Consider the following 20,741-nt stretch of genomic DNA (forward strand, 5'->3'; position numbering starts at 1 on the left):
TGGAATTTTCAAGGAAAAATTGTGCTTGACTTCGTCACTCGTTTCCATGAAGAGTCTGAAGGGAGAGCAGTAGAGGTGCACTGTAATTAGACTTGTGAAACTGTCTCCCCTTTTAAGCTAAGGAAATACAGATGATATGGACCCACTGGCTGCAAACTGACTGGACTGCCAGGCTCCATGGCTTGACATGCTCCATGGTGACCAGGAACAGCAGGGACATGTACCCTTGGATACCTTCATCCACGGCCTGCGCTGAGACAGAAGTTACCGTGGGCAAAAACACAGGACACATCAGGTTGCAAGGAAAGGCAGGAGTAGATGGATGGAACAGCCACTTTGTCCTCAGTTTCACTATTGTCCAGTGCCTGGAAAGGCTGCTTCCATAAATACAAAGGAGAAAAACAAAACAAAACAAAACAACTGTATATTTTATGCAGTGTTTCAAAACAACTGTCTTGCTAAAGAGGAGAGGGTTCACACAGCTCTTTTAGAAACACAGCTCTTTTTTTCCTTGGGATTTGTTCTCATGAGCCAAGCTGGCAGATGCAGATCTTGTAAGCTCAGGTGATGAAGCAGACCCCAAGAGACCACGAGTTTCAGCAGGTTAAAAATCATTAATGTTTCTATTACTTGTTTGATTAGATGATTAAAATTTCCCACCAAGTGTGTTTCCAGAGATGTGAACTTGGAAAAAGAGGATTCGTCTGAGATAAAAGGTTTATGTTTTGATTCGTTTGGGGTTGTTTAGTTTTTGCCATTCAAATTCAACTCAGTTGCTCCTCTTTTTTTAGCTGCCATACTTTTTTGGTTTAATCCAGTCGGGTTATTTTCCCCTATAGCTGTGTCGGGTTTTCTTGTTCCTCCTAGAAAACACAGCAAATTTAATAGCTATATGAGGCTTATGTATATTGTTGTTCTTGTGACTGCATTATCACTGGCATTTAATGAAAATGTATTCCCCATATTTTGCTAGCCAAACATGCAACTGCTTTTAACTTGCAATAACAGCATAAGCCCATTAAGAGATGCTTCCCATTATGCTACCAGATTACTTTACAGATTTCACATTTTTAGTGGAATAAAAAGTTTAATTGCTCCTCAATTTGGGGGACAACAGTGCTTAACATCTTGCATTAGATTCCTGCCTCATCTTTTGCTGTTTCACTCCGTGTCTATAAAACCTTTCTTGCAGTTAAAATTCCTTTTGTGCAGATAGATTCTGTCATGTGTAATGGCAGGAATAAAAGTAAATATATTTAGTGAAGTGTAACATGAAGAACAAGGCAAATTAAACAAGAAAATGAATCATAATCAGTGCTTCTATGCTGGCTATGTAAGGCTGCAAGAAAGTGAACAAACTCTTTCTTTCTGTCAGACTTCTTTATTTCACAAGATTTCTGCCCATTTTGCAGAAAGAGAAATACTGATACTCATTATTTCAATGTAGTGATGAAAATCGGTTGCATAAGACATATTTATGGCTGTAATGAGGTCTGCCCAAGCTAGGGAGACATTCAAATTTCACTAAGGATTGTGAGTTCATGGAGAAATACCAAGAACCCACTCAAAAGTTAATCCACACGTAAAATGTATGTATCCAGCTCTAGCCAAGCAAAAAGATAAAAACATTTTCCTAAAGGTTTTATCCTCCTATTTGGTTGATCTCTGGAGTTCACACTGCCCCACCAGCTGAGCAGTGAAGCATTGGCATTCCTGCTCCAGGACCTTCTCCAGGTGGAGCAAGGGTACAGTTTGGAGGCAGCTTGCTGGTGCCAACGGGGACACGGACTCCTATCTTGTTGCAATCCCTTCCTGCTCTCCACTTCATGGCCTCGTCACATCTGGTACTTGTCACGGAATCACAGAATCATTTAAGTTGGAAAAGGCCTCCAAGATCATCAAGTCCAATCTTTGTCCAATCTCCAGCTTGTCAACTAGACCTTGGTACTAAGTGCCATGTCCAGTCACTTCTTAAACACCTCCCTGGATGGTGACATTAAGGACCAAGAGATAACACTAAGAAAAGAAAATATCCAAAAATTTTGCTGCACTAGGGTTCTCCACTTTTTAGCTGCTGCTAAAAAGCCAGTTGAGAGCAGGGTGCATTGAAGGCTGAAGTAAGTGGCAAGGTCAATCTTCAATATACCCTCTCTCATAAAAGCATTCTTTGAAGTGGGATTTCTGTCACATTTAAAAACCAAGATGAACCTGCTCCCCAAAACTAAACTACAACTTTCCCTTCCCACTCTGCAAAAGTTATTACAGTGTCATCTAATGATATTATTCAGCTGATGTTTCTAAAATACACAGAATAAATACTTGTTTCACTTCTGTTGTTTTCCCTTTCATAGCAAGAAATAAGAGTCTTACTGACCCTGGGAAAAAAAAAAAAAAAAAAAAGCTGTACAGAGCCTCTGAGGACAAACTGTGAAAGAATCTCAGAAACATACCCATGAAAATGAGGGCATTTGACTTATTGGAGAAAATTGGCTTGACAGTCCAAAACGTTGGCATTCTCTAACTTCTGAACAGCTTCTCAAGCAAATGTGGAATTCTTTGATTTTAATGCAACTTTCTAACTCTAAAGCTGCAATAATACACAGAGCAGGGAACTGTATTTTTAGTTAATGGTGTGTAACATTTTCAATCATAAGATCAAGTTTTAGGTTGCTCATAGCATGTAGACTCATGGTTTTCATAGAAAATTTCCAGCTGTGTAGTTTTTAAGAATGAAGCTGGGGCACTCATAGCATTTTGTTCGGTTGTTTGGGTTTTCTTTAAGTAACTAAATTGTAGCTATTGCATTATTGTGTTTGAGCATGTTTCCATTCAGGAGCTGCAATGGGAGGCACAGTGAAGGAGGTATGATTTCCCAGGCTCAGACTATTTTATTCTGCTATGTGAAAATACATCCAATCCACCTGAAGTTTTAAGCTGCTCTAAGAGGTTTATCTGTCATCCGCCACCAGCAAAACTGGTCACAGGCTCCACCTTTCATGCACTCTTTTTTAATGATGTCCCAGGTGAGCTCTGGCTTCAGCACCAAAAATCAGTGCTGGCAAACTTGTATATTTCTCCTATTTGTCACATTCGTATGGTCTCAGAGGTGTCCTTGCCTGAGAGCAGAAAACAGTCCGAGTGCAAAGTTGAGAACTGGATGTGAAGGAAAGAGACCTGGCAGGTACAGCATTGGCTGAAAGAAGACCACAGGAAAGCCAGAGGAGAGGGATCACAGAGTGGAAGAGGCAAGGATGGATGAAAGACAGACACCGGAAAACATTGGATCCCAGGCCTGGAGACATAGCCCAGGGTTGCTAGGTCTTTGCTTTCTGTTAAATATGTGGAAAAATTCCTTGTCCGTTTTTCAGGTGGCTGCTTGATACAGAACTACTTATAGTGGTACCCATTATGCCATTAATTCAAGCGAGAGGTCTCTGCCAGGATTTAATGGTCTTAGATTTCCTCACAGCTACTTAAAAATCACTCCATCCTTAGAAATGCCTGTATTTTCCTTAATTGTTAGTGGAGAGGTTTGTTCTCTTTTTTTTTCCTGAAGAAACTTGTGTTGAGCAAAGCCATACTAAAATCTCAAATCAAGTGCTCAGAAACAAGAAGATTCCTGAATTAATGTTATTTGAGCAAATGTAACTTCTATGTTTTCATGCAATGCTAGACAAGTTTCTCAAATCAGATTTTCCAGACATGTTCACTAATTGGGCATTTCTCATCGTCTGGATGCTTTTTTTCCTCAAAACAATTCAAGCAGGGATGCAATAATTCACAGCAGTGGAAACTGTTCATTGAATATATCAAGTTCTATTTAGAAAATCTAAGTATCCTAATCCACTATTTCTCTGAAATCCAAGGTTTTGCCCAGACTTAAAGTCTAATTAACACAAACACACACAAAAAAAGTGTAAAGCAATTTTCAGACTCATCTGGCCCATGTGTAAGTTTTAGAGATGTTTGAAAACATATCCAAAAAAGTTACCAGTTATGTGGCCGAGGTGGAAAATTTCTGAATACAGAAAGTTCAAGAACAAAATTATTGTAAGAATGTTTACAATACTGTCCCTAATATCTGTTCTCTTTAATATATTTCTAAACTAGGTTTTTAATTCCATTGGTAAGACAGAGTTAAGAAAATAGTATAAGGTGGGATCAATCAGAAAGAAATGGGATATAGGCTTGAGGGCAGAAACAGTGACCAAGGAGGCTCGATGCCCTGGCAGATCTCCCCCAGCCATGGGGGTGACACACTGTCAGCATGACAGTCAGCAGATATGACAGCTCTTTGGTGGGAATGTTCTATTTACAGGAACAGAAAGAAATAGCTATTTGCAGGTTGCAGAACTTAACTAGATGTAGGAAATGAAACATTGGCTTACCTAAATGTGAGTTATCCAACAAAAAAAAGTTAAAGGCTGTTGCAGTTATTTGTGCTCTGAAAGAATTTAGTGCCAACACTGCACGTTCTACAGCTACAGACGTTTTCAAAAAGAAAACAACAGGGATACACTTCAAAACTTAATTAGAGGGAAATGTACCACAGATCCTGCCAGTCTATACAAAAATCAAGAATTTATAAAAATATCCTTAGTGTTACTGATTTCAAAGAGCTAAGTACTTTTTCACTTTTAGAATACTAAATAGAAGTTAATTCCTACAAGAAGGTATTCTCCATGTAAGAGATTAAAATGTAACAGTTAGATCTCATAGTTTCCAAATTAATATGAAAACCTCAGTTTCCTCTTGCACTTCGCTCTCATTAAAAATCCTTTAGCAGATCTATAAATTAAAAAATCATTGTGGTGCATTCTTACGATACACACAAGCTTTTGTAAAATAATATTAGATTCTTATTTTGTACACAGAAAAAGGAAATAAATTAAGTCCTGGGTAATATTCCTGAAACATTTGCAGTATGAATGGTGCTGGAGCATAATTAAATTTGCAGAAATGCTCTCCTCTGAACATCTAAACACTATGCTATTCAGGTCTAGTTTTGAAAACTGTAATTAAACAGTCAGAAAACCACTGGAAAAGAAACAAAATAACCAGCCACATAAAAGTCACAGGGAGAAAACAAACAAACAAGCCCCTGGTTGATCATTTAAGTTCCCTAATTAGTTCTGGTAATTCTAGTAAGTTATAGAAGCCAGGAAGAACCTGAGGAGCCAGCTCCCTTCCTTTCAAACTTTAACGACTCTATTACGCTTCAAAAAACCAAATCACTGCTCAGCTTACTGAAATAACATTTTTCTCCTGTATGCATTCTTGTCAGATAAATCTATAGGCAATAATTCCTCTCTGGCTGCTCGTTTATCCATACTGAAACATCAGGAGAAATACAATTCCCAGAGCTCCTCCTAAGCCCCTTTGCCATGCTGGAAAGGATTTTCGGGGGCTGGGAGTTTATAGTCGGGCTACAGCATGGCATCCATTGAGCAAGGAATGCTGTCCTGATCCATCACCTCCGGCAACGATGGCTGGCACAGGGCTGGAAGAGCCACCAGGTTTGTGGAGAGCTGGGGGAACTCCAGCTCGCTCGGAGCTGACAGCATCCCTGTAGCCCACCACACCGGCAAGCTGGACAAAGCCACTGGCCTGAGAGGACCTGTGATGTCCAGTACTTCAAGGTCAGAAACCAGCCTTTTTTAAGGGACAGGCAGAAGGCCACCTCTTTTTTCAACATATTCATCCATCTCTCCCTGCTCCCAGCATGACACTTACACAGTTGGAAGCAGGTGGAAATTATTCACGGTTGCCTACTGGGGATTCCCTCGGCAAATGTAACGCTGGATTAGAGAGCTCACGAGTTACCTTCCCGGCGGCTCCGGGGCCGGGGAGCAGCGCTAGCGGGCACTGCCAAAATACGCCTGGGTGTCAGCTTACAGCTCTGGAGGGAGACCACCTAATTGCCGTAAATTAGCCGCCGCTACCTGGTGGACAGCAGAGAATCAAGGGACTTTGACTTGTTGCTGTCATTCCGCCTTCTTCCAGATGCTGGAAAGGACATCTTGACTTTGCCAGGTGTTGGGACAGCCGGCCAAGTGAGCAAGGAGCAGAAGCTCCCCCCCAGGCACGGCCAGTCAGGCCAGGGGGATGGGGAGAGGAGGGGCACCAGACGTGTTATCATCCCTGCTCTGCATCACCTCACTGCTGGGGCGCTGGGGGACCTTGTGCTGCTGCTAATCTGAATTTAATCTGCCTTTTCTGTTTGAATGCAGTGCCACAGCTACACTCAGTTCACAGCCTCAGTCAGCTGTCTTTAACAGTGTTGTGCACGCCTAAAACGGCAGAAAAAATACAGCCAGCACAAATCTTCATATAAATACAGCCGGAGTGGGAAAAAAAAAACCAAACAACAACAACAACAACAAAAAAAAAACCCACACCAAAAGAAACCCCCCATAACAAACTTACAGGAAAATATTCACGACTGAATTCTGCCTTTGTCTCACACCCACACCTCTGAAATGGAATAAAAGGACAATTTAGTCCTGAGGTACACAAACACTGACTGAGGTACAGTTCATGAGTAAACCCAGGCTGAATTGGATGTAACATGTCCATGTGGCTTGGAGAAATGTAGGCAATTGAGCCCATGACTTTGGTACAGCTTTGGCTGCAAGCCAGTGGAAAATCATTGTTTCTACACCTCCAATCTATAGAGCTGTATGAGACTAAAATTTAAAGGTTCTTACTCCTTACTCTGAACAAAGAGAAATCTGGTTTTCACAAGGATCATGATCTGGGAGCTCCCATTGATTTTAATGAGTGGTTAGCAATTCTGGAAAAAATCCTTAGGTAGTGGGTTTTGTTCTACTGTTTAGGCAGTCAGACCATCAGCTCCCTTCCCCTGTTTGTAGATATCTTTTTAAATAAGTTATTCATGGAGAAATACTAAGAAATACTAAGAAAATAAAAGATAATTTGGGTATTAGTTTTGCATGATATACATGAGATTTTTGTTGTGTGCTTTGTTAGCTGTTTATCAACCTACCAATCCTCACCCTTAAGGGAAAAAAAAAAAAAAAATCAAATAAGAAAAGACCAAAATCGGAGGAAAATGTTGCATAAAGGTCTCTGATCTCCTTGACTCTTTTCAGAAATAAAAACATTTACTCACAGAGGACACATAACAACAGATTCTGGTTGCTTTCCATGGTAGAAAAGAGACGTCACATCACCTATTTCTCACAGTTACCTGTAGTCACAGAAATGCATTGATCCCTTAGAGTGGGGAGGGGGCCCACAGACAGATGTTCCACCTGTGTCAAGTGGCCCCACACCAGCATAGCCAGACCTTGATGCTGCCCTTCTTCCCTACAGAAGCAGCCTGTACATCATGGCATTTCCCAAACAGCCTATCCTCACAATTATCCTAATCTTTACAATTAAACAAACAAACAAACAAACAAACAAACAGAAACCAGAAACACCTTAAAAGTGGAAAATGAGCACAGAAGTCACTTTTTCTTAGTCTTTTCTATACAGAGACTCAATGCTTCACAAGGAAAATCAGAGAAAAGTCATGAAGAGCTTTTGGTGGTAAAACTATTCTGATCTTTTGGAGCTTGAGTAACTGAGAGAGGCTAGCAACACATTTTCAAGACTTTTAAAGAAAGATGTAATTATGGCATAAAGCTAGTATTATATCTTATAATCTTTCATTAAGTTATTCTTAATGCACTGTAGGGTGACTTTAAAGAGAACAGAAATATCTATTACCATAATACAGGATACTGGTAAGTAACTCCTGTGAGGGAAAGGTCTATATATTTGGGAAAGAACTGCGAAAGCAGTGAAAAGCTTCACTTTTCCAAATTAATTCTGATCTCCAGATTTTGATACTGAATTTTTGAGTCATTATGCTTGAATAATATAAGGGGCTTGGTATATCATATACTGGTTTAGATTAGGTTTATCAAGTGTCTAATAAAGCAGAATGTTCATCTCTTTTGTCTTCTGGGTGAGGACTCTTTTATTATAGTGGAGTATCTTTTGTTTTAATGCTGCTCTGCAGTGGATTGCCAGCTCATTAATTTTTCTGCTATAACACCCAAATCCCTTTGCTGATCAGTGTGCTGAATGATTGATTCCCTGCTCCCAGACTAATTTTTTACATTGGACTGCATTTACCATCTGGTAGATAAATCATCCAAAACACTCAAATTTGGAGCCTGCTTCCAGTGATCCTCTTTGTTTGTTCAGTCAGCAGCATGAATATCACTTACAAATGTGGAGGTTGTGTTCTCTCACCTGGATAACTGTTCCATATTGCAGACACAGGTTTTAACAAAGAGCTTTGAGACAACAATAAACCTCTCTTCATCAACAAAACAAAACAAAACAAAATTTTTTAAAAAGTATCTGTTCTTCGTGTTTTCTAGCCAAATTTTTTGTTTCATCCCTACCATAGTCAGCTTCTCACATGAAGAAGAGTATTGCTTACAGCACAGAACCAATTTTACACATTCCAAACACATTTAACTATTTTCACAAAGACATCCTTTGTAGGTGTAAACACCTGCACAAATGAAGAAAAGGACATCCTTTGCAGTTAAAACAGAGAAGAAATACTATGAAATAACTTGCCTTCCCAACCCATGTTTTATATGAGAAAACAATTCTATAACCTCAACAGGAGCCTGCCTCTTTTATTTTCACTTTTATAACCCTGAAATGATACTTCCATAAAATTATACTTCCAATTAAGACAGCAAGAAAGAACTCTGCCTCACAGAACTGTCACTGCAAAATTCTGGGATAGGTGAGGGATGAAGAAAAAGCTGTGGGAGAGAGATGGTGCTTCAGGAAAAGAACCTTTTATCTGCCCACTGCACGTGGCAATATCGCCTGGGAAGGGGACAGGACACTCCTTTCTTTAGTCTAAAGATCTTTTGCTGCTCTTTGCTGCTCTGGAGAACCCATTTGGCACAACACACTGACCTCTGTCTCTCCCAGAGGGATCAGACTGAGGCAGCACACAATCAGAGTCAATACTAATTAGCAAAATGTAAACATTTCATTAGATCAATGCTTCCCTGAATTTTTAAAGCAACAAACTGCTATCCAGGCATGATTTTTTATCAAACTTTCTATGGAAATACTTGAAAGCACTGTTTTAGCTGTCTCCACCAACCAGCAAAAGACTTCATGACTTGTTCATGTGTTTTATGGACATCCTTAAGGATTAAAGCTTGTATTTTCAAAAGCACTCATTCACGTTGAACACCAAGACTATTCTGGACACTTTCAGCACATGCACAAACAACTATCCTGTCTCTCAAGCTTTTGCGTTGCTTTGGCTAAGAATCCTGTTCAGTCCAAAATTTTAGAGGAAATAGAGCCACTTCTGCAAATGATGTTTATCCAAACTCTCATTCTTTGTAGTTATAGGTGAAGCGTCTCTGAATAGGAAAGAAAGCAAGTAAATCTCTTGTGAGGTACAACAAACTTCTCCATACACTTCAGGCTTAAGCAACAGGACACTTTGTCACCCACTGCTGAAATATGCGTGTTTACAGGAGGTTTTCCATAGCATAGAGAAGCAGATGCGGCAGCATGTTTTCATGGGGGGCTGTGCCCCTTCTTCCCTCACCACCTGCAGTGCTCTCATCAGTTAATAACTGAGAGTGGTTAAAATGCCTCCTAAAGCAGCATTTTTTTGTCAGACACAGGTGAACCCTGACGTGTCAGGCTCCTGAAGCTGGGTAGAAAAGTGTCAGTCTGGGAAACAGGGCTCAATCTGGGATAAAACAATTGGAGCCCCCAAAGACGTGCATTTTGTGTTCCCCTCGAACACAGTATGGTGATCAAGGGTAGATTAACCAGAATTTGCACAGATCCAACTCTCTGGCTTGCCTGACTGCCCCCATTCACCCCATCTGCTTCCACATGGATCCCATGAGGCTGGTGTGAAGCACAGGAGATGCCTCAGGGCCTTTCCTTGAGGAACACGGCTGTTGCCTGCCAGCAAGCCAGGCAACTGGAATGAGGCTGCCTACAGCTTTGCAGCCAGGCAGAGCCAGATTTCAGGAAGTTTTGGCCTCCAGACAAGTCCTGAGAAGAACCATTTCGTGTCCTGAACAGCCTTTTGTCTGTTCGTTGACATTGTACCTGTTCTCTTCTTTGGCTGCCCTCCAGGGGATGGTCCATGCATCTTACAAAAGTACAGAGAGTTTTCCACCTATTTAAGATACATAGGAGCATGCTGAGGTCTCAGCCTGGTGGGGAAAGGTGGGGAAGACCCAGCACCCACCAAGACAAGTCAGATCACTTCAGAAAACTACTGACGCTTTTGTCTTATTCCAGATTTTCTTCCTTTAATTTTTGCGTGTTTTTCTGCTGGTCTTAATTAACACTCCTTTTGAACCGTGGATGACAATCCTGCCAGCTTGAACGTAGTTACATAATGTGGGTGTTTCAAGACTGTAACTGCAACTAAATTTATTTTCATAATACAAAATCAAAAGAGAGGTACTACAAGTCTTTAGTTTTATTCTAAACCAGATCCTTTAAACACTGTTCCTGTTACACATAATCTATTATCAGAAAAGTCTTGCCTTTTTAGTCCTTAGAAATTGTGTACTGTAATGAGAATTCAAATTAACCTAAAATAAATCCTGATTTGCTAGTCAAACACTGGCTCCTCACAAACCACACTATGACCAGTGAGGCAGTTTTAGAGCAACTTAAAAGAAATTGAATACTGATATCAGTGTAACATTAAATTGCTCTCTTAAATGGAGAAATTCACTTCAATAGGTATGCAAATACATGCAGAGCCTGATCTGTCTACCAGCTCCCAGCCAGCCAGGTCTGGGGATGTAACCGGGTCAGCGACAACTGAAGTCTTTCAGGTACTCATGTAGCAAAGACTTTCACTGGCAGCTTGCTCCACAGAACACAGAAGAAGTTCCCTGGTAAGAATCTTGAAGAGAAAAAAAGACCTGGAATTTTTTTTCTCGTTTAAAATAAACAAACAAATAGTAAAACATATGACCCATAAACCCCAGATACATAATGGCTCAACTAATGGCATCACTAGATACTGTCCTAATAATACAAGATTAAAGAATTCTGCTTTCACATCCCCCTGAAGCCATCTGTGAACTAAATTAGAACCAAAGATACATTGTAGCTGTTCATCAAGACAAATAAACAGATTTCAGGTTCTCCAGGAAACTTTAATTTGATCAGATCACGGTTCTGACTGCTGAATTTACTCCTAATCAGATTTCATCTTCAACTTCTTATCCTTTTGTGGAAGAAAAATATCATACAAAGAAGACCAAGAAATGGCTTCATAAAATAAAATTTATTACCAACTGATCTAGTGAAAAAAGCTCTTCCTTACACACTTAGGAGCTGCACATAATACAGCTCCATTCTCCCACACTCTCTCTTTTTCTTCCTCTTATTTCTCCATATTTCTAAATTGTTAGAATTTAAAGATGATCTAGGAATAAATGACAGCAATTAGAAGGGACTATTTAGTTTACAGCATAGAATTTAATTATCATTTTCTTACTCTCTAAAGCTAGTTTTGGGATTGAACAAATTTTTTAAAGAGTACTTCTACAAAGAATGTCCTTGGTCTTGGGTTCTCCTGAGCATTACAGTTAGTTTAGAAAAAGCCAGGCTTCTACCTCAGTAACACCAACATGTCCCCTATCTATACTCTTGTTCCACACCACCTGTAAGGACTTAGTGAGGAGGATATGCAGGAGTCTTGAGTCAGAAGAATAGTTCCTTTTTCAACATTCCTGATGCTCAGTATTCTTCCTTCCACAAATGTTACAGCTACTGTTATCCTGGGAACTATTGCTACTGTCTGCTTTGTGGACACTTGCCAAAGTCTGACCACGGGCTAGAGAAGTCACAAGTGCTTTCACTGGATTGATGGATCAATGGTGGAATGTAATGACCTCTTTAGAGGAAAAGGGTACAGACTCCTGTCAATATCGGTGGGATTCTCTGCATTTATACCTCTCTACCCAAAGCTCTTGGCCACAGCTTCTTTTTTTTTCAAGTCCAAGTAAATATTAACTCTCCCCTTTATCCAGTCTACTGTCAACTCTAGAAGAAAACTGACAAGATATAAGTATAAAATATTTATCCTTACATCAACAGGAAGAAAAGGACCAGACTGCTTGTTTTCCCCTTAATAGGAATTATCAGAGAGACCTTGGTATTGAAAGAATGTTTCGTTAGCAGTATTTTCCACAACAAACACAGCTTCTTTTTTCCTCTGTTCAAAAAACCAATAAAGAAATTGGATTCAATCCAATCCCCTCAGTCAAGCCTCAATTGCTCCATCACACTAGCAGTTCCCACTAGTGACAACGATGGAGTGACACCTGTTACAAGATGATTTTCTGCTATTCTGACACTTTCAATTCTACTTTAATTACCTTTTGGCTCTTTAATCAGCATAAGAATCTCTACTGCAAGGACATTTCATGTCTAGGCAGTAAAAGGAAACAAATATATGCATGCTACTGTCCGAGTTTTAATTTCTCTTTTTAATAATTGTTTTTACTTTTTACTTATAGCTGATTTATATTCATGCCTTATGATAGTTTCTCAAAGTGACATGTAACCTCAATGAGTTCAGATCATTTACTTCAGAAGTTTGATTGGCACAAACACATATCACATTTTATTTGCCTTGACTGTTATAATTCATTTACAGGAACATTACTCATAGTACCTTAGATAAAATAACCAATTATTCTAGCCCCATCTACCATTTCAGATCACGTTTAACTATGCAAACACAAAACAACATATAATTCTTAAAATACAATCATTTACCTGAACGTGTATCTCTCTTACATCCCTTGCTCCTAATGTTCTCACCAACATGGCCGCATATCTTTAGCACAAATTGGTTTTGCTCTGTGCAACTTAGAATGATATACCAAACAAAACCCCTCATCCACTTAATTTGAGCAAAAAGCACAAAGGGTATGTCTGTTCTAGCTGATAAGCACAGATGAAAGCCAGTCTTGAGGCCACATCTCATTCTGGTTCACAGAGCCCCCACTGAGCCCAGGCAGAAACCACGGCTGAGCTCCAGAGACCAGCAGTGCCTGAGGTTTATACCCTCCAAAATCCACGGTCATATCTGCCACGTGCACTGGGCCAAGGGAGCTACATGCTTGTGTTCATTCTCCCTTGTTACAGCAGGGACAGGCTGGATCCAAGCTTCAGATAACACAGTAGTTTAGAGTGAGAAATAGTGCACATAAAACTCATTTTGGCCAACTCACTAATCATCTTAAGGCTTCACCTCAAATGTAGACATAACACATATGAGTAGCTCTAGACTCCGTCTTATCCTAAGGAAAAACAGCTACAACAACATCATAATAGGTGTCCACCAAGAGTAAGCCTGGGAGATTCCTGCTACAGGATCTGGAGGACTGACATGAAGGTATCAGAGAAAGTAATGGAAACAAGTGCACTAAATTTGCATTTAAACAGGATCTCATCTTGCTCATTCAACCCTCAATAAGCTATCTTGAAACAACTTTATCTTTACTCACTTTACTCAGAGAGATCTTAAGAAAAGCAGGGGCAGCACACAGTCTGTGAGATTCATATGTGGTGCACAAAATTGTCCCTCACAAGCCTATTTTAGCACATGAGGGAACAGCACATGGAAAGGCTTACAGCACAAGCATATCCCTGTTAATTAAAATCCCAGGTGTACACATCCATACCAGTGCACTGACAATATCTCTCATTGAGTCTGTGTAACTTCCACCTAAATCTGCAGCATTATGTCAGTTATGATCCAAATACAACCCCTGCGGCTCCACAGGTGACCAGAGCATTTCTCACACCCGAGATTCAACCAGACTAAAACTGAAGCTGATGATCCCCACACACAGTTTGTGTCTCCGCAGAACACCATCGGATTGGGAGCTCAGAAAGGAACTACATGTTGTACTTACCTTCACACAGGGGATACTCAGTAACCCCCTGTAGCTCACAGCCCCCTTAGTAAGGACACAGCTACCCCAGAGCCTGAGCACAGCAACACACCACCAGCACATGGACAGTCAGGGAGTATCAGAAATGTTACAGGAGAAGACTACATGTAGCGCTGGGAATAACATAACCTCTCCAAAACACCAGCCTAGGACTCTCTTCTCCAGAAAGAAATACCTATTTTGTTTTCACCCCATTCTGGGTAAAACAGGGTTATTTTATTTCATTAGCTTAACAAAGTATGGATTGACAGATGAACAAACACACACAAGTCCACATTACTTGTCAATTAACTCCAGATACGTCTTAATTCTCTGTTTCCTGCTCTAATAATTTTATCAAATGTTCTTCCCTTGGCCAGGGATGATGCAATTATATCATAATTTAACAAAAGGCCAAGCTGCAATGCATGTGCCAAAGGAGCAGAATCAAGGCTGAAAAAGCCATCTTAATGTTCCTGCTGTCTGCCTGTGTCCTCCACCTTGCAACGTTCTTTTGTTACAGCAAACTCTTTCTTAAGCAGCATATTCTGTAGCAATAAAGGAGAGGATTTCAGCCTTTCTGAAAATAAATAACAAATAAACAAATAAATAATCTAACAACGATAAAATGTTACCAGCCCAGGAACCACCTCAAGAAATGCAAAAAACCTGTCAAGGCAGCAGGTCAGACTGATGCACATATTAAACTTGCAAAATAGCAGAAGAAAGGAGAAGCTTTTTGCTTCTTTAAATATGGAAAGCAATTTAGAGAGTCCAGTCATTTGAAGAAATAGTAGTAGTGTTCTCAAGTTTAACTTTCAGTATAAACAGCAATGTATGTGGTAGCAGTCTACTGAGAAGGGTGCTAATGCCAACATCTGGCCCCAAGTGTAAATACAGGAAACTCATCTTTTTCAGGGAGTAGCTCCTTCAGTAAAAGTTAATGAAGCTGTGCAAAGGTAAGTGAGGGGAAAATCTGACCCAGATATTGTGTGTTGATGTTAGTTCTTTCAAAATAAAGTTGAGTACTGAAACCCTGCTATTTTGCATGAAACAGTTAACACAGAGCAGAATCTGACTACTGCATTTAAAACAAAATTTTCCTTCCATATTTTTGGAGTCACCCTGAAAAGAGTGCCTGCCACAAGTATGTATATAGCACATACAGTTGCTTGTGCCTATTTTTAGTAGAACTGAACCACGCTGAATGCCTTCAATATAGCATAGGGTTTTCTAATTCCAGGCTGGAAAGCCCTCCTTCTGTGACAGTTTCTAAATAATGATATCCCTGTGTTCCACATCATCTTAGAAACTTCCTCATACATTTCAGCAGCCTTCCATATTTAATCTCACTGATTTATGCTCATGCCATGGTCTAATGACCCACATGTCTCTGATGGGTAAGCCGCTAACGCCAGTGACACATTAACCTATTAACCTCTCTTTAAAAATAACCATCATATTCATACAAACAGAATGAAAAGTCAGGCAGCAGCAGCAAAACAGTAGCACTGTGGTATCACACAGTAACACAGTGTGTATCTAAACTGGGTAAAATGAAGAGGAGCACTTCAAGAACGTGTAGCAGATTTATTATATTGCAAGAACGTTTTGCCACAGTTTGCTGGTCTGCAAATTTGATAGCCTGCTTTAGCAGCATTATCCGTATTGTAAAATGTAATTGGGAGGAAGATCACTCTTTCCTTCACTCATTGCTTGAAATCTCTGGTACAGTTTGGGGACCTTACCCTGGAAGGTACCGGGAGTTCTTTCCAATGCGTAAATTGCCTCCCAATCCCGCTGAAGACAATGGGAGCAGGGGGCTCTGCGCACAGGGCGAGAAACCTTCATCACCTTGGAGAAGGCACTTCGCACAGCTCTCGCTGGCGATTCGTGCAGTGGAATAAACCTATCATTTTAAAAGGCAGGAGGAGGCACACACAGCCATTTTTCAGAAGAAAAAAAAATAAATTCCCCTCACTAAATAGTAGTTTTAGAAGACAAACACATCTTTCTAAAAACCTGTAAACTTTATATTGCATGTATTTACTTTGTTCTACTTCAAAACCATCATATCCCCGAAGATCTAAGACAACGTGCTGCTGTCATGCCAAACCACATTGCAATCTTACAATACCAGCATATAAATATGCATATTATTTACAAGTCATGCAACCAAAGCAGGGAAAACCCCCCAAAAGAGCTTATTCTGAGCACATCACGGGGTATTTTGCTGTCTACACCTCATCCAGAGTGCACCTATACAACAGCCGGCAGACGGACGGGCGGAGAGGCTACCCCCGGGTCTGGGCTGCTCACAGCAAGAGTGAGACCCAAGAAACAGCCCGTGTGAGCCGTCAGGGGCTGCGCTCACGGCTCGCACGCTCCGCTAGCGGCAGGCCGGGCACGGGGCAGGGGGGGAGGACGGCGGAGGAGGGGGCGGGATGCGGGCAGCCCCCGGGGCGGCCGGCGCGCACCTGCCGGCACCGCGGCGGGGGGCAGCGGGGAGCAACAAAAGCCGAGAGGCGGCGGCAAAGCCTTTCCGTTCAGCGAGGACACCTCGGAGAGGGGACTCCCCGCGCCCCAGAGAGGGGCATCTCCCGCCGGCCGGGGAGCCGGCTCGCCGGGGCCGGGGCGGGCGCCGCTCCTTTGTTTTCCGCCGCCCGCAGCGCCACGCCGGGCCGGGCCGGGCGGAGCAGGGGCCGCGCTCAGCCCTCCCTCCACGTGCACGCGTGGGCTGCCCGCAGGGGTGGGCGCGGGGCGGGAGCCGGCGGGGCATTACCTGAGCAGTTGATGCCTTTCCCCTTGCCGCCGCCCTGGCACTCGGAGCCGGGCAAGGGATGGGAGGCGCGGCCCGCGGGCAGCGCGGAGAGGGCGAGCACCAGGAGGGCCGAGGTGTAGCAGAGCGCCAGCGGGGGTCCCGCCCGCAGGAGCGGCCGGGCGGCGGCCGGGCTCTCTCCCAGCATGGCGAGGGGCGGCCGAGGAGCAGCGCCGGCGGCAACGGGATGGCGGCGGCAGGCCCGCAGCATCAACCGGAGCCCGCGGCGCCGCCCGGGCGGGACCCTCCTTTCTCCGCCGCGCCGGAGCGCACCTTCAGCATCCCCGCCGCAGCGGCCGCACGGACCCGCTGCCGCCGCCGCCGCCGCCCGGGCGCGGGCAGGGCTGTCCCCGCCGGGGCCGCGCTCGGTCCGCGTCCGTCCGCCCGCGGAGCCGCCTCGCCCCGGCCGCGCTCCTTTGTGCGCGGCGCCCGGCAGCGCCGCCGCTCCGCCTGCAACAAAGGGAGCGGAGCCGAGAGGCTGCTGCTGCCGCCGCCGCCGCCGCGGAGGGGGAGGAGGAGGAGGAGGAGGGAGAGAGAGGGAGAGAGAGAGAGAGAGAAGGGGGAGGAAGCACACGTGATGGCAGCCCCCTCCCCCGGGACCGGAGGGGAGGTGAGGGGCTTCTCGCTCGGCGGGCAGGGCGAGCAGCGGCGGCAGCGCCCGCCCTCACGGCGGAGCCGCCCCCGCGGGGAGCCGGGTCCCGGGCCGGGCCGGGCCGGCGGCGGGCACAGGCGACAGGCGTGCGGGGACAGCACCGATGGGTGAATGGAGCAGAGAGGGTCCCCAGGAGCGTCGAGGAAGGAGGACCGCTGGCACAGCGTTTGTCGCTGTCCGGGATGGTTTTTTATTATTCACTAATAAGCCGACGTGAGTGGCGTTGGGAAAGAGAGCAAAGACACCATCTCTTCTATTAATTTGTGTTTAATTTCCACTGAAAGGAAGCCCAGCATGTATAGCTGGAGCATTTGCACCAGTCCACCTAAATTAATATGTTTACGGTGAAGGCAGTGAGTTTTCTAACAGAGTGCTCTTACTATCTACGTGTTTTCCAGTCCCTTACGTGGAGATAACTTCAGAGGTCAGAAGCACTGCACAGGTAGAAGGTAGCAGACACATATCTTGAGTGCAGATGCTCAGCATGTATCTGTGGGGCTGAAAGCTTTGTGTACAGCAGTGACTGTTTTTTTAATCGTGAAAACACAAGACGATGCTTTACATTCATCGAGATTTTTTCCTGTCTCAGTTGTCATGTTTCATGCGAGTTTTTTAATCCACGGTGCAAACCATTTGTTTTTCAGGAGCAAAAACTGCCTCTTTCCTTGATCTCTGTGCCACTACACACTGCTGATGGGCTGTAAGGTGTAGAGCATGTGTGAGATGATCTGGCTTGCACTCTTGTGTGAGGAGACCTTTGAGTAATTTGTTAACCAGAGCGGTCATGATCAAGGCCATAAATCCAGGAGTAAGCTTTGGGGAGGCACAGTGATTGTTTAAATACAGCAATGAAGACAAAGTCCTGTATTACTAAGACTGAGAGAGCAATTTCTTTTTGACACAGGGGTTCAGCATTGGCAGCCTCTGCCAAGTAAACATTCTTCTGTGATTACTGATGCTAGATGTGAGGAGAGTTCTGCTCCTCTGTAAGCTGGGGCACATTAACTCCAATGAAACTGGTTCTGATGAAACTGGGCTGCCAAGGTACACTGGCCAAGATGTTCCAAGCTCTCTAGGTTTGCGTGCTGCAGTCTGGTTTGCTAAGCAGATAAACCTTTGGGATATTTGGGTCATGGGACTGGCAAAGATGTTTTTGAGGTAGTAATCTGCTGTTGTAGGAGCAAATGCTCTGTATAACTCCTTCCATAAACACATCTAGATCCATCTTACAGGAAGTATGTTGTTTTGCTCTACCTCTTGCTGAAGAGCTGGACCAGAAAAGCCCTCATCTCAAACACATTCAAGACCCAGTTCATACTCATTTGTCCTTGTGCCATCCAGTGTTCCAGTTAGTCATTTCTCTTTTCCTTGCATCTAAATCTGTAATACATTTATAGGCAGTAGTCATAGCCACTCTTTGCTGGTCTAACCTATCAGCACATTTTGTTAGTCTCCTCCAGTAAGACAGAGCCTCTGTAACTCAGATTTTACTGCACTGGATAAAGTTTGGATTCAGCTTTATTCAGCATAGCTGCAGTTTGTAACAGCTTTTCAGAAACTACTGCCAGTCTCTGCAATGTAGCTAGTCTCTCCTCATTTCTTCCAAAATTACCTTTTCTAATACAGCCAATCTGCTTTTTATATGAATCTCACTGATGGTTCAGGTCATACTGTCAGTGACAAATACAGTCTACTCCTCATATTTGTTATTTACAGTCAATAATAATAATAATAATAATAATAATAATAATGCTTTTTATAAAAGTTTAAGTGCATGACTGTATCTTTTCCATTGTTGCATTTCATCCCATATCTTTTATTCCAGTCCTGAAGATTATATAGTCATCTTTTCTGAACATCTTTTCAGGTGCATTCTGAACCTTCTCTCTATTAACAGTTTTTGTGTCCACTTCCACATCTACAACAATGAAAAAAATACACAAATACAAACTATAGGTCTCAGAATAAATCTTAACAGTAACAGTACTTCTCCCAGTTCAAACATCCCTCTTCCACAGCAGTGGATAGTCCACTGTAGGGAGTTTCCAACTGAATTTACAACTTTGTTTCAGTTCCCCATGTCTTTCAGCTTAGGGAGAAAAACTATATGCTGGGTTCATAGTATGGTTTGGGATGGAAGAGACCTTAACTACCATCTAGTTCCAACCTTCCTGCAATGGGGAGGGACACCTCCCACTGGACCTGGTGGCTCAAAGCCCCATCCAGCTTGGCCTTGAACACTTCCAGGGATGGGACATCCACACGCTCTTGCAGTTTAAAGTTGCTGCCCCTGGTCCTATCCATATAAACCCTTGTAACAAGACCCTCTCCAGCTTTCTTGTGGGCCCCCTTCAGATGCTGGAAGGCTGCTCTAAGGTCCTCCTGGAGCCTTCTCTTCTCCAGGCTGAACAACACTAATTCAGCCTGTGATCACAGAAGAACTGCTGCAGCCCTCTGATCATCTCTGTGTCTCTTTTCTGTACATGCTCCAACAAGTCCACATCCTTCTTATTTTGGAGGCCCCAGAGCTGGCCACAGTATTCCAGGTAGCATCTCACAGGAATGGAGTAGAGAGGGAGCATCACCTCCCTTGCTGGCCATGCTGATTTTGATGCAGCCCAGAACATGTTCAACTTTCTGGGCTGCAAGTGCACATTGCTGGCTCAGGTTGAGCTTCTCATCAACCAACACCCCCAAATTCTTCTCCCCAGGGCTGTTCTCAATCCATTCTCTGCCTGAATTTGTGTGTGGGATTGCCCCGATCCACATGCTTGCCTCATTGAGCTTCATGAGGTTCATGCAGTTCCACCTCTCAAGCCTGTCCAGGTCCCTCTGTATGGCACCCCTTCCCCCCAGTGTGTCAGTCACACCACACAGCTTGGTGGCACTGGCAGACTTGCTGAGGGAGCTCTCAGTCCCACTGTCCTTGTCACCAACAAAGATGTTAAACAGTGGCAGTCCCAATACCAACCCCTGAAAATATCACTCATCACTGGACTCCAATTGGGCATTGAGCTGTTGCCTGCAACCCTTTGAATGTGACAACCCCGCCAATTTCTTATCCCCTGATTGGTCCATCCATCAAAATATGTCTCTCCAATGTAGTGACAAGGATGTTGTGCAGGACAGTGTCAAATGCTTCGCACAAGTCCAGGTAGATAATGTCAGTTGCTATTCCCTTGTCTACCACTGGTGTAACTCCATTTTGGAATGACACCAAATTTGTCAGGCATGATTTGCCCTTACTGTGAAAAGTTTTAACAAGTCCACATAGATTGTAAGT

The 20,741-nt window shown here is 43.2% G+C and overlaps 1 protein-coding gene across 1 annotated transcript in view; it reads right to left on the reverse strand.

Annotated features, from left to right (window-relative positions):
- Positions 1-17,051, reverse strand: part of TMEFF1 (transmembrane protein with EGF like and two follistatin like domains 1) — a 112,226-nt gene extending 95,175 nt beyond the window's left edge. The window contains exon 1 of the mRNA XM_066184911.1: positions 16,771-17,051. Coding sequence (XP_066041008.1) covers positions 16,771-17,017 — 247 coding nt within the window. The 5' untranslated portion in view covers positions 17,018-17,051. The remainder of the gene's footprint in view (positions 1-16,770) is intronic.
- Between the last annotated feature and the right edge of the window lie 3,690 nt (positions 17,052-20,741).

The sequence above is a fragment of the Chamaea fasciata genome, unplaced genomic scaffold (genome assembly GCF_029207755.1).
Source record: "Chamaea fasciata isolate MVZ Bird 193981 ecotype frontalis unplaced genomic scaffold, bChaFas1.0.hap1 SCAF_1, whole genome shotgun sequence".
Taxonomy (NCBI): Eukaryota; Metazoa; Chordata; class Aves; order Passeriformes; family Sylviidae; genus Chamaea; species Chamaea fasciata.